This window comes from Onychostoma macrolepis, chromosome 16 (assembly GCF_012432095.1).
Source record: "Onychostoma macrolepis isolate SWU-2019 chromosome 16, ASM1243209v1, whole genome shotgun sequence".
NCBI classification, from domain to species: Eukaryota; Metazoa; Chordata; class Actinopteri; order Cypriniformes; family Cyprinidae; genus Onychostoma; species Onychostoma macrolepis.
Genome location: NC_081170.1, coordinates 8,295,459 through 8,309,371, shown reverse-complemented (window position 1 = coordinate 8,309,371; position 13,913 = coordinate 8,295,459). Strand labels below are relative to the sequence as shown.

General features: G+C 35.5%; 1 protein-coding gene across 2 annotated transcripts in view; it reads right to left on the bottom strand.

Annotated features, from left to right (window-relative positions):
- The window catches only part of cpne4a (copine IVa), a 68,462-nt gene extending 54,899 nt beyond the window's left edge, over window positions 1-13,563 (bottom strand). The window contains exons 1-3 of one of the 2 annotated variants that reach the window (XM_058747775.1): window positions 13,545-13,563; window positions 11,164-11,281; window positions 2,383-2,572 (exon numbers count right to left, since the gene is read on the bottom strand). In XM_058747775.1, the coding sequence (XP_058603758.1) occupies window positions 2,383-2,553 (171 nt within the window). In that variant the 5' untranslated portion in view covers window positions 2,554-2,572; window positions 11,164-11,281; window positions 13,545-13,563. Of the gene's footprint in view, window positions 1-2,382; window positions 2,573-11,163; window positions 11,329-13,544 lie in introns of those variants that run through there. The other variant, XM_058747774.1, reaches the window with a different exon arrangement.
- Between the last annotated feature and the right edge of the window lie 350 nt (window positions 13,564-13,913).

Here is a 13,913-nt window from a genome sequence, read left to right as displayed (position 1 = left end):
GAAATTCATGTTCAATCGGATTTAAATCTGGAGATTGACTTGGGCAATCTAAGACTTTCCATTTCTTTGCCCTTATAAATTACTTGACTGAACTGGCAGGGTGTTTTGGGTCATTGTCCTGATGCAATATGAAGCACTTCCCAATGAATCTGGTGGCATTTTCTTGAATATTGGTAGGCAAGATGGTTTTGTACTCTTCCAAATTCATTCTGCTACTGTCATCATACATTAAGTCATCAGTAAAGTTGAGAGGGTCTGTTCCAGAGGCAGCCATGCATGCCCATGCCATGACACCACCTCCACCATGCTTTACAGATGAGGCTGTATGCTTGGGATCATTGCAGTTCCCTTTTTTTTCCTCCACATTTTTGCTTTCCCATCACTTCGAGAAAGGTTAATCTTTGTCTTATTGGTCCATAAACACAGTTCAAAACTCTTCTGGCTCACCTTTGGGCTTTTTTGCAAACTCTAATCTTGCCTTTCTATTTTTGGAGCAGGTCAGAGGTTTGTATCTGGCTGTGTAGCATCTGTAATTCTATGTCAAAGTCTCCTGAGGACAGTAGATTGTAGATTGTAGCTTTATGGAAGTTGTTGGTGATTTTACAGACACGTCTTTTAGGGTTCATTTTCACAGCTTTTATGATTTGACTGTCATCAACTACTGTTATTTTCTCAGCCGATCAGATAGTTGTTGGTTGCTGGTGTCGCTGGTGGTTTCCAAAGTCTTGATTTCTCCATGCCCTTTGTTTTTGCTATAGCTCTAATTGACTTCCTCTTTTCTTTTAGCATCCAAATTGCTTGCTTTTCTCTCAAAGTCAGCTCCCTCATCTTCATCCTGGTTTGTGTGTGTCATCATCGAATGCAAGATTCAGAATGCAGAAGTAATGGATATAACTGATACGACACATTCCCAGCTTTTAATATCTGAAGAATTAATGCAGCAGGACACAGCTGATCACTTAGAAAGACCTGTGAGGCAACTATTCCAATACTTATGCTCACGTCAGATAGAGGGATGAAACTCTAAAAGTGCTGAACTTCTTAACTGGTAAAACATCTATGTGTTGAATCACCAATAATAAAATGTGACATTCTGTAGTTTTGTCTCATATTCATCTTTTAATCATATTTGTAAATGTCTTGACTCCACAGCCAACAGAGCAATTTTGTCTTTACTGTTCCAATTCTTTTGGAGGGCACTGTATATAATTCTCCTGAAAGCTCAGGCAGGTTGTCAAAGATCAAGCATACACGGGAGCACTGCAGTAAATAAACTATTCGGATAACACACAAAATATGCATTGTCTCAAACTACACTTAAGGCAAAACTGTGGATTTGTGTCATGTCTGAGGTATTTGCGTAGGTTTTAAAATCAATTACACTAAGAGGCACTACGTTTTTACCTACACACTGAAATTGCCTGTTGGCTGAACAGTTGCTCGGTTGAACAGTATTTATGCAAGAATTTTTCCACTGATTTTTGTATACATAAGGTTCAGCAAACTGCTTCCAGGGTTATTACACTGTAAAAAGTGATAAGTTGACTTAACTTAAAAAAATTGAGGAAACCCGTTGCCTTAAAATGATAAAGTTAAATATCATTTTTAAAAAAAAAGGTTAAGTGAACTTGACAATTCACTTAACTTATTTTTTTAAAATTATTATTTACTTAATAATTTTAAGGTAACAGGTTTTAAGTTAAGTCAACTTGTCACTTTTTACAGTGTATAGACAACTAAATCTAAAACTAAAAACATAAAAATATTTACATTACTTGAAAAAAGTTAAAATTTTAACATTTAGTTTAACTTGATGTACTAAAATAACCAAAACTGAAAAGTCCCCTGGTGCACCTATTTAAAACAAAAACTAATAAAAATGACAAAATAAAAAACAAAGTCACTAAAACCTCAATTAAAATGAAAAACAGAAAAACAAAAACTTTTAAAAAGAAAAAACAAATTAAAAACATCAAAATATTAATAAAAACTTTAATAGTATCATATCTCACTTCTCAACTGAAATAAAATACTTCTATTTTACAAATGCAAACATAATATTCTTACATTATATTCACTAACAATTTGAAATATAGGTACATATTATTCAGTAGTGTCTTAATCTTGGTAGGGACATTTCTATACATCCATATCAAAAACTACGCTCATGTGAGATGCTATGGTGTGAAAATGAGTGGAAAATTGGAAGAAAACAGCAAAGGAATGTGTGAAAAATGCACTGAAAAAAAATGCACTGATATGGTCCCCCAAAAGAATTAGATAACCTCACTAGCTTAAAATTATTTCATTCAGTCACATAACTAGAAATTTTATGCATCCTACTGGAACCACAAATCTTAAATACATAAAACTCAAACCCACCTCCAACCACTGGCCATGGGACTGCATTTTGATGACCACACAGGGATCCGGCTTGGAGAGGGTATCCCTGTCTGAGATGCCTTTGCAGGCGACCCGCAGCTCTACTTTGGTCAGGCAGGGGCTGTTGAACAAACCCAGAGAATTGGCTGCAGACTCGTAGATGTCGCTCATGATTCAGGAAACAACTGTGCTAAAAGGGGGGGAAAATAGTAGTTTTTTAATTCTATTTTTCTTTTAGCTGTCAAAGCAATGTTTTTTATTACAAATATTTTATCAGTTTTAAAATATCACAGATAGAATACAAAAATGTGTCTGACAAACAGAGAAATCAACCAACTTGTTTGCAAAATGGATTGCTGTGTACTGTAAACCAGTAATATAGAATAGGAAATAAAACAAACAATACTGTATACATTGACTTTTAAAGCCACTTTTTGTAATGTCTATTCAAATATGCATTTAAAGTTGATTGACAGTCTAAATGCTTTTGTATTTGTATCACAAAATAAACAGCACCAAGCAAGACAGATCATTTCTTTACTTCTTTTCTGTTTAAAGAATGCAAATAAGTCTGTTTTTTATAAATGAAAATTATGTAGCTGCATATTTCAAAATGTGTAATTTGCTACATAACGCCCCATAATTTTTCACTGGAATGTATTATGCCTGTGCATTTATACTGATACATATGGGAATCCTATAGAGACAGTCATTTATTCAGCTGATGTGTGGGAAAATTTCTAATCAGAATCCCCACCATCCCAATCAGTTACAATATAGAGTGAATCAGCTGAGCTAACTGAAATTACACAGTGAATCTGAGAAATCTGAGCTGATGGATGGATATTGAATGATGGATGGATGTCTTAATATAGAGAAAGAAAATCCCAGAACGTGCAATAGTAGTAGTGATGCTTGCCTAAGCAAACAACAACTCTAATGGTAGAAAATGCATCCTTAAATTGTAATGTTATGCTAGTTACTGTCAAAGCTTTCAAATTTAATTAAATGGTATGAAATTGTGGCTGCAACCCACACAGACCAGTAATCCAGCCAGAAGCAGACCATGAGCGGTAGATCTGACCTATGAGAACCGCTCTGTGAAAGAGAACAACTCAATGAAAGGATTATTCTCAGCCAATGCAAAGTCATCCATCACTCCCACTGTATCACACTGACAGCTGACAGCCTCATATATTATAGGTCAGCAGAGATAATACGGAGGTGAGCGGTTCTCTCCATCTGTGTATGTGTGCAAACTTCTCAACATCGACGGCAAACTACGTCATCAGTCTTTCATCCTCTGGATGCTATTTTTGAGTGTTTTCTCAGCCAGTTTCCCCTCTATTTCTGTCTCTGTTAATGACTCTCTCTGAGCTTCTTTATATAGACACACAAAACGTCTGCAGCAGAAGTAAAATTTTCAAGAAATCTTCAGTGCTAATTTAGACCCCCTGATAACACTGGAACTGATTAAACCCCTTCTAACTGGTAAATAATGCTAAATACGGTATGCAGTTTTATACTGCAAATTGTGGTTATTGTATAAATAATCTAATACAGAGTGCTCATCAGAGTGCAATCCCCCATCTTCGTCCAATCTAGCTACCATACTATAAATAAAAATGGCATAAAAAGGTCAAAAACAGTAATAATTTTATTCGCTTTTGGAAAGTCTTGCCTCTTCTGCAAGACCAAGGTTGTGCAGTTGTTAAGTTGAATATAGCACATACAAAACATGTCCAGGTCACATTTTCTCCCAAATTCAAAAAGAAAAAAAGCTAAGAAAAGTAAGAAAAGCTATTTTACATAATGAAAATGCTGTTTGATTTTTTTTTTTGCATTTCTCATTAATTCTCATTTTCATAATATATCCAGGTATTTACTTTTCTGTTTTTAGTTATTCTCAGTGGAGATTCTCATTAGATTGTCATTATTTTTGGTTTTGAGGTGAAATATGACTCTTTTTTTCTGTTTCTCTCATTAACACCCATTAAACTACAGTACACTATGCCCTGCTAAATACTGTTTCATTTGTAAATTCTGTACCACACATCAGGGAACTTAATCTAAAATGTCTATGTATCATGCATAAATATGAAAGGAACACCAAGACTAACTCAAAGTCTAAAACAGGTATTGTCTAAGCTAGAAACGTGAGAAATATGTACAAACTTGGTATCCCTAACGGCTGCTGGGACATGCTGGGAATACAGGTAAGGCTGAAACCCTCTCTCTGTACTCAGTGAAGTGTCAGTCTCAAGAGAACAGCCACACAGTGGAGCTGATGGCGTGGCAGGTAACAGCGCTCCTGTGACAGACTCCACCGGTACATGCGGTCTCCTCCACTGCTGGTGAGACTGAATGAGAATTTGAGGAACTCCCTGCTACAACAGCTGTAATCATGGAGGGGGATGCTGATCTGACTGTGTTCTTCTAATAGCACTCTGCTTTCTACAACATTTCTATACAGTATCCTGCTTGTTAAAGCAACGGAAGTCAAAATGTTTCATGCATCATAGATTTTTGGAGGGTGGAAGTAGGGCTGAGAAACGAGGCGGATTTTTGAACACCGCTTTTTGGAAACCACAAAGAAATCCCTTAATTTCTGCCACACAATCTTCTCTGGCTCAGAGTTATTCATTTGCTTTGGCAGAACTATGAGACTGTGATCACCTCTATCATGGCTCAGATCCCCCTATTTGGCAATATAAAACCCACCAACAGACAAAAAGCTCAGTGTTTAGATATTCTGGGTTTTGCATGATGAAGAATAAATTAATGCCATGGAAACTTCTCATAGTAACATTACTTAAACTAAGAGATCAAAGGGGATAGTTCATATAAAAGTTAAGATTCTGTAATTATTTACGCACCCTCATGTCATTCCAAACCTGTAAGCTGTTATTTTTTTCATGGAAAACATACACACACAAAATAGTAGTTTAAAACAGCTAAGACTTAAAGGAATAGTCACCCAAAAATGAAAATTTGCTGAAAACGTACTCACCCTCAGGCCATCCAAGATGTAGATGAGTTTGTTTCTTGATCAGAACAGATTTGGAGAAATTTAGCATTACATCGCTTGTTCACCAGTGAAACCTCTGCAGTGAATGGGTGCCGTCAGAATATGAGAGTCCAAACAGCTGATTAAAACATCACAATAATCCACAAGTAATCCACACGACTCCAGTCCATCAATTAATGTCTTCCAAAGTGAAAACCTACATGTCTGTAAGAAGGCGTTTTAACTTGAAACGTCAATTTTGGTCCACAAAATTTGGTCCTTGTTTAGAACTGTTTTGGACTGTTTATGCTAGTAAACGGCGCGTGGTCTGTGCATATGTCTCTCCTGATTCAGACGACTTTTTCACTGTAGGAAGCAATATTATAGAGGACTTGTATTTTAGCTGGAAGCAACAATTTGAAGTTAAAAACATCTTGATGCATTTTGTTTATTGCAAACACCGATTTTCACTTGACAAGACATGATAGACTAGAGAAGTGTGGATTATTTGTGGATTATTTTGATGTTTATATCAGCTGTTATAACTCATTCTGACGGCACCCATTCACTGCAAATGATCTATTGGTGAGCAAGTGATGTAATCCTAAATTTCTCTAAATCTGTTCTGATTAAGAAACAAATCTACATCTTGGATGGCCTGAGGGTGAGTACATTTTCAGCAAATTTTCATTTTTTGGTGAATTATATCTTTAAGAAATATGACACACGAGTCATATAGACTGCTTATATGATTTATTTATTTATTTTTTAGTCCTTTTTTGGATCTTGACAGCCTAAGTTTACTAAGAACTGTCATTCTCATCAATGTTTTGACTCTTTAAAAACTCCTTTTTGTGTGTTCCACAGAAAAACTTCAGAGCATTTGAGTTTGTTCCAACATAAAAGAGAAAATAAAGACTTAAGAATTTTAATTTGACTGTCCTTAATGGAATTTAGCAGATGCTCTTATCCAGAGTGAGTTAAAAAAAGAGCTTCAGTTTTCATATGTAAAACTGCCAAGGTAAACAGATGGCAAGCGTGCACTACTGAACGGTTATCTGCTAGCCGTGGCAGATATCTCCCTTGACAAGTATTTTACAAGCAATTACCTGGCAGAAACACATTATGTAGGCTTGTCATACAGTAAAAATATCAAGTAACAGATAAACAAACAAAAACACTGCATAAAGGGCTAGCGTGGCAACAGCTATTCAGCAAATGATGAGCTGGTTTGGATTATGCTGTTCACTTTGACAGGTAATGTCTACAACCTTTCCACTGTCACGTGTTATAACAGGTGTTTCTTGAGATGGAATCAATGTTACATCAGCAGATATACTTCACTTATGCTTCAAGATCATAAACAAGCATAAACAAAAGGCAGATTCCCTGGTGAACCTTCCTCTCATACCCTCATATCATACAGAGAGTCTCCACAGGGGAGCTGTCATCATGGATATATACCATCTCTGCAAGACTCCAAAAGTTCAACACTCAACACTTTTGACAGCCCTGTAATTCAAGATCCAATGTGCAAATCTTGAATGCTGAGACATTCTTAAAATCTAATACTATTTATCCTGTGATGCTGGATTTTCAGCAGCCGTCACTCCAGACTTCAGTGTCATACGATCCTTTAGAAATCATTCTAATATACTGATTTTCTGCTCAACATACATTTATTATTATTACCAAAGTTGAAAACATTTATTTTTGTGAATACCATACATTTTTTCAGGATTCTTTGATGAATATAAAGTTCAAAGGAACAGCATTTGAAATAGAATATTTTTGTAAAAATGTAAATACCCTATTGTCACTTCTGATTAATTTAATGCATCTTTGTTCAATAAAAGTTCTAATTTCTTTTAAAAATAAAATAAAATACCCACTGACCCAATTACTGATTACTGACCAAAGCAACATTTGTCATAGAAAGTATTTACAAATGACAATCATATAGGTCTTTTAATAAAAGTAAAGTCATTTGCACTCTTTATGTGGCATAATTACACAGAAAATCATGTTTAAATAAAAAAAATAGGCCTAGAAAGTAGCTGCATTAAATATAATAGCGTAAAAAAATATTTATTCCAATTTATGATAAGAAAATCAATTCAAAGCTATAAAAATATTTGGTTGACAGTGGAGGCTGTCAAAAACAATTTGTGCAAACTACACTTTACATATGCATACATATGAATATTAATGAGATTATGTCAGTAGGTAATATATCAAATGCATCAGCACGCAACATGACAGCTGACAGTTTTGAATGTTGTGGTGATATGTTCTGGGCAATAGATTCAGGAATAAGCAATAAAGTAATTTAGCTTGTTCAAATCATCAAAATTGAAGAGTTGTGTGTGCAACTGCGCGCTTAAGATCCCTGTTTAAATGACATGGGCTCTATTCCTCCCCTGTCAGTTTCTTAGTGCTATGAGTAATGGGTTTAAAAACAGTGTAAAGCGTTTGGTTTGAACCCTTCATGATGATCTCAATGTAAAAATCAACAGCGTTGTTGATGAATGAACCTGTATGTGTGAGGTGAAGCCCACTCTGTTTGTTCCCAGCAGGAACAGGATCTGGGTACTTAATCATTTCTGCAGAGGCAGAGGCCACGAGTCATCTCCAGAGCCTTGTGGCTTTGATTATTCTTATATTAAAGACAGAAAATATGGCTTGTTGGAGTTTGTCAAAAAGCAATATAAATAATACATGCAAATCATGCCATGTTTGCCAGATGGTAAAAAACAACAATGTGATCTCTTAGAATTCAAGAACACATGGTTAATCTTGATTTAGAAGATGATTTAAGGTGGTGGTTCTCAGATGGTTTTGCTTCACAACAGATTTTCCAACAAAGCAGAAAAAAAAATACAAAAACAAACAAGTGCATTATTAATATTATCATGAAGAGCACAGAACAGCCCTGGCAATATGCTAAATACTACACTTCTCTTAAATGTCTGAGATTCGAACCTGCAGTCTTTTGATAACAAATATACATTGCTATTCTTTTTTTGGGTTTTTTTTAAGAATTTAGGCCTATGCATTGATTTACATTGATTAAAATATACATTGATAAAAAAATCTATGTCAAATAAATGCTGTTCATTTGAACTTTTATTCATCAAAGAATCATTCATCAAAGAAACAAACATATGATAATGACAATATGATAATTACAGTCTATTAGAATGATTTCTGAAGAATGATGTGACACTGTAGACTGGAGTAATTGCTGCTGAAAATTCAGCTTTGCTGTTACAAGAATAAATTATATTTTAAAATATAGTTAAATAACAGTTATTTGAAACTGTAAAATTATTTCACAATATTACTGTATTTCTGATCAAATAAATGCAGCCTTGATGAGCCTTCAAAAGATTTAAAATATCTTACAGAGACCAACCATTTGAACAGTAGTTTATACAACCACTAATGTGACATAAAATACTGTTTTCTAAACTTCAGTGAAGTTTGATTAAGGTTTTAAGTACACTCTAATGATGACTTGTCAACACATTATTATAATTAAGTATCAAGCATTCTGCATCATTTCACTTTTGCTAAAAACAAACAGGAGTGCCACATCAGATGCAACCTTTGAAACCCATTGCAGTGTTACGCATTCCTCTCAACATGATAACCGCATTTTTCTCTCCCATCTCAGCAGGTAATTTCCTCTCCTTACAGCCAGTGTGCCTAATTTGACAAACACCAATAATGGCTCTCAACAGAGAATGAATGATGCAGTCGACAGGAATCTCACCAGAGTCTTGCATCCTGCCATCTCAGCTCATTTAGCCTTATTTCCAGTCATTTACAACAAACCAATTATTCACTTGGATGTGATCGTCTCATCAGCCTGCTCGATTACATGAGGACAGGAACAAGACCGCAGGCAGCTACTGAAAATGAATCAGCTCATTATTCTTTAGGAAGTTGGCTAATTAGTTGGGACATAACACGTTCTGTAAATGGAGAAGCATTAACTGCTTGTGACACACAAGGAACCCTTGAAACGGTAAGCAAAGACCTAATGAAAAGATGGAATCCTGAAAAGGATCAGCCTTGGTTCACAACTAAATTACAGGGATGAAATGTGAATTAAAATATATATTGATTTTATTGATTTATTCATTGATTACATACATGATTTAAAATATATATTGGATAAAGGAATGTAAAGATAGGAATGATATGAAGGAAAACTGAAAACCAAAAAACACTTGAATGTTATATGAGATATAAACTCCACAATTACTGTACAATCAAGATTTCTAGGAATGTTCTTAGAAACAACAGCCAAGACTCAAACAAACCTTACCATATACACTGCCATTCAAAAGTTTGGGGTCAGTAGATTTTTTTTTTGTTTTTGTTTTTTACCGTTTTTGAAAGACGTTCCTTATGCTTACCACAACTTCATTTGTTTGATCAAAAACACAGTGAAAACAGTAACATTGTGAAATATAATTATTATAATTTAAAATAACTATTTTGTATTTTAATATGTAATTTATTCATGTGATGGCAAAACTGAATTTTCAGCAGCAATTAATCCAGTCTTTAGTGTCACATGATCCTTCAGAAATCATTCTAATATACAGATGTTGTGTGGTTTAATATTTTTGTGAAAACCATTTTTTTTCTGGATTCTTTGATAAAGTTCAAAAGAACAGCATTCAATATCTCATATCTTTGAAATATCAGTCTTTACTGTCACTTTTGATTAATTACATCCTTGCTACATTAACGTATTTGTTTCTTTCAAAAGAAACCCCCAAACTTTTGAAAAGTGTATATGTAAAAATAGATATAGGCCTATATTTTAAAAGATAATGAATGTAATTTTACTGTGAGATATTGGTACAGAAAAGATCAAAAGTCATTGTGATTTTTTATCATGCCACGTTTTTACCAGTACATTTGGTACAGTAACTTCATATTTAATTAAATACACTCATTGCAACGTGGTCACTGTATTTTTACAGTAAAGCTCCACCAGAGGTGCGGTTCAATGTTTCCATATAGCCTACAGAATTTACAATATGCTATTAATGTTCCCTCTCTCTGGCTCCTATATCTGAGATCTCCTGAATATCCAGCTATTTTAGCAGTAAAATAAAGTATGTCTACAAACATGTTCAAGTAAAATAAACTCATTCATATTACTTGCTTTAATTGTTCACCCCCATCTGGACACTGAAGGAATCGCATCTTTATAAATGAAGACTGATGTGCCAAGAAAACATCTTGGTTGAATTTAAAGTACTTTTAAAAGTTTAGTATAAATATACTTTTTAAATAAAATTTGACTTATTTGTTGTAATTAAAAGCCACTTAACTAATATTTTGTTAACTGGTTTCATAACGGTTTTGTGTCCAAGTTAAGTGTGCAGTTTAACAAATTAAACAATTAATAAAGGCAATTTACTTCAGTATTTTTCTCTTGTTAATCTTACAGCACAACATTTTTCCAGGCTTCGAATTCATTAAAAACTTAAATGTAAAACCGGTAAGCAGAGTAACGCACAAAAAAACGCTACACAACATATTAAGAACTTCATAAACAGACTATCAGACATTACCTGAAGCAGAAGTGCCTCTAATCAAGTTCTCTACTACTGTAAGTTATTAACAAAAATAATCCACATCCTCTTTTACTTTAAAGTGATTAGAGTGCAAATAAAAGCGAGAGCTTCTGTCTGAGGCACCTGCGCTCGCGAGCGCTACTGCAGTGATAGGTGAGAGAGCGTTTCACTCACCTTTAACGAACATGAAAAATAATTCCAGGTAAATTGTTGCTTCGCTGCTTGTCATCAAACACAGAGCACTGAGCAGACATGCGCTCCACACAAGGAGTCGAGCTCCATCCTCTAGCCGCTGTGCAGATGAATGAAAGTAAAGTACAGCGCGTGCATCTCGGTCCCTCCCCTTCACGCGCAACAGAGGATTCTTTCTGCGGTTCGGCGGACTTTAAGGGGAGGTACTACAGGTAAACAGACTCGATTTTTGCTCATTCTCCTTAATTAAAACTAAAACGTACCATATTTTATATATATATATAAATATAAACATAAAATACAGGTGCATCTCAATAAATTAGAATGTCGTGGAAAAGTTCATTTATTTCAGTAATTCAACTCAAATTGTGAAACTCGTGTATTAAATAAATTCAATGCACACAGACTGAAGTAGTTTAAGTCTTTGGTTCTTTTAATTGTGATGATTTTGGCTCACATTTAACAAAAACCCACCAATTCACTATCTCAACAAATTAGAATACTTCATAAGACCAATAAAAAATTATTTTTTAGTGAATTGTTGGCCTTCTGGAAAGTATGTTCATTTACTGTATATGTACTCAATACTTGGTAGGGGCTCCTTTTGCTTTAATTACTGCCCCGATTCGGCGTAGCATGGAGGTGATCAGTTTGTGGCACTGCTGAGGTGGTATGGAAGCCCAGGTTTCTTTGACAGTGGCCTTCAGCTCATCTGCATTTTTTGGTCTCTGGGTTCTCATTTTCCTCTTGACAACACCCCATAGATCTCTCTATCTATGGGGTTCAGGTCTGGTGAGTTTGCTGGCCAGTCAAGCACACCAACACCATGGTCATTTAACCAACTTTTGGTGCTTTTGGCAGTGTGGGCAGGTGCCAAATCCTGCTGGAAAATGAAATCAGCATCTTTAAAAAGCTGGTTAGCAGAAGGAAGCATGAAGTGCTCCAAAATTTCTTGGTAAATGGGTGCAGTGACTTTGATTTTCAAAAAACACAATGGACCAACACCAGCAGATGACAGATGACACCCCAAATCATCACAGACTGTGGAAACTTAACACTGGACTTCAAGCAACTTGGGCTATGAGCTTCTCCACCCTTCCTCCAGACTCTAGGACCTTGGTTTCCAAATGAAATACAAAACTTGCTCATCTGAAAAGAGGACTTTGGACCACTGGGAAACAGTCCAGTTCTTCTTCTCCTTAGCCCAGGTAAGATGCCTGTGACGTTGTCTGTGGTTCAGGAGTGGCTTAACAAGAGGAATACGACAACTGTAGCCAAATTCCTTGACACGTCTGTGTGTGGTGGCTCTTGATGCCTTGACCCCAGCCTCAGTCCATTCCTTGTGAAGTTCGCCCAAATTCTTGAATCGATTTTGCTTGACAATCCTCATAAGGCTGCGGTTCACTCGGTTGGTTGTACATCTTTTTCTTCCACACTTTTTCCTTCCACTCAACTTTCTGTTAACATGCTTGGATACAGCACTCTGTGAACAGCCAGCTTCTTTGGCAATGAATGTTTGTGGCTTACCCTCCTTGTGAAGGGTGTCAATGATTGTCTTCTGGACAACTGTCAGATCAGCAGTCTTCCCCATGATTGTATAGCTAGTGAACCAAACTGAGAGACCATTTTGAAGGTTCAGGAAACCTCTGCAGGTGTTTTGAGTTGATTAGCTGATTGGCATGTCACCATATTCTAATTTGTTGAGATAGTGAATTGGTGGGTTTTTGTTAAATGTGAGCCAAAATCATCACAATTAAAAGAACCAAAGACTTAAACTACTTCAGCCTGTGTGCATTGAATTTATGCAATACAAGAGTTTCACAATTTGAGTTGAATTACTAAAATAAATGAACATTTCCACGACATACTAATTTATTGAGATGCACCAGTAAGTCTTGATCATAATTGCGGATTTATCTATTTGAGTTTTTAAGTAGCCTATATGCAAATTACATCACCTTTATGAAATAGCCTATCCTAAAACAATAAATAAATAAAAACACACACATTAATCCAGTCTAAACTGGTGTTCTAGCCGGTGCCCAATGATGCTCGACTGGTTTAGCAGGTCACCCAGCCTAAACGACTAAAAAGTGCCCTAAAACCAGATCACCAAATCAGCTTAGGCTGTTTTTTTCCAACAAAGTGAAAAATAAACATGCATCTTATTGAGCCTGTAATGATCTAATTTGCTGATCTGAAATGGTTCCTGCAGTCAGTTGGCTGATTTTATATGAGTTTTGGGCACTTTCAAGCTCAATTTGGCTGGACAGGGTCCTATTATAAAACATTTACTTTATATGCAAAACGTCACTTAAAAAGTTAAAATTGTTATCCAACCAAAAAGCATAATTTATGCCTACCTGAAGTGAAAATCGTCTTCAAAGGCAATTGTTTGGTCATCGGTAGATGGTAACCGTGCAGGCAGCGACATCTAGTGTTAGCTTCAGAGAAATAAAATTTTACAAAAATCCAGCTCGTCTCCATACCACGAAAACGCACATAAAATAAATTAACAATAAACATTGATATACGTGTGATATATTTAGATACAGAAACAGGTACAAACATGCAAGATAGCAGCATAAATTAATGTACTCGACCGTTTTTACAGGCAAAATAAATTAATCTATAATAAAGTCACTATTCCAATATTTCGGATACAGGCTGCGCATGTGATTGAACCAGCTATAAATCACTGATTTGCCAAGCCTTAACAAGCATGTTTCCAA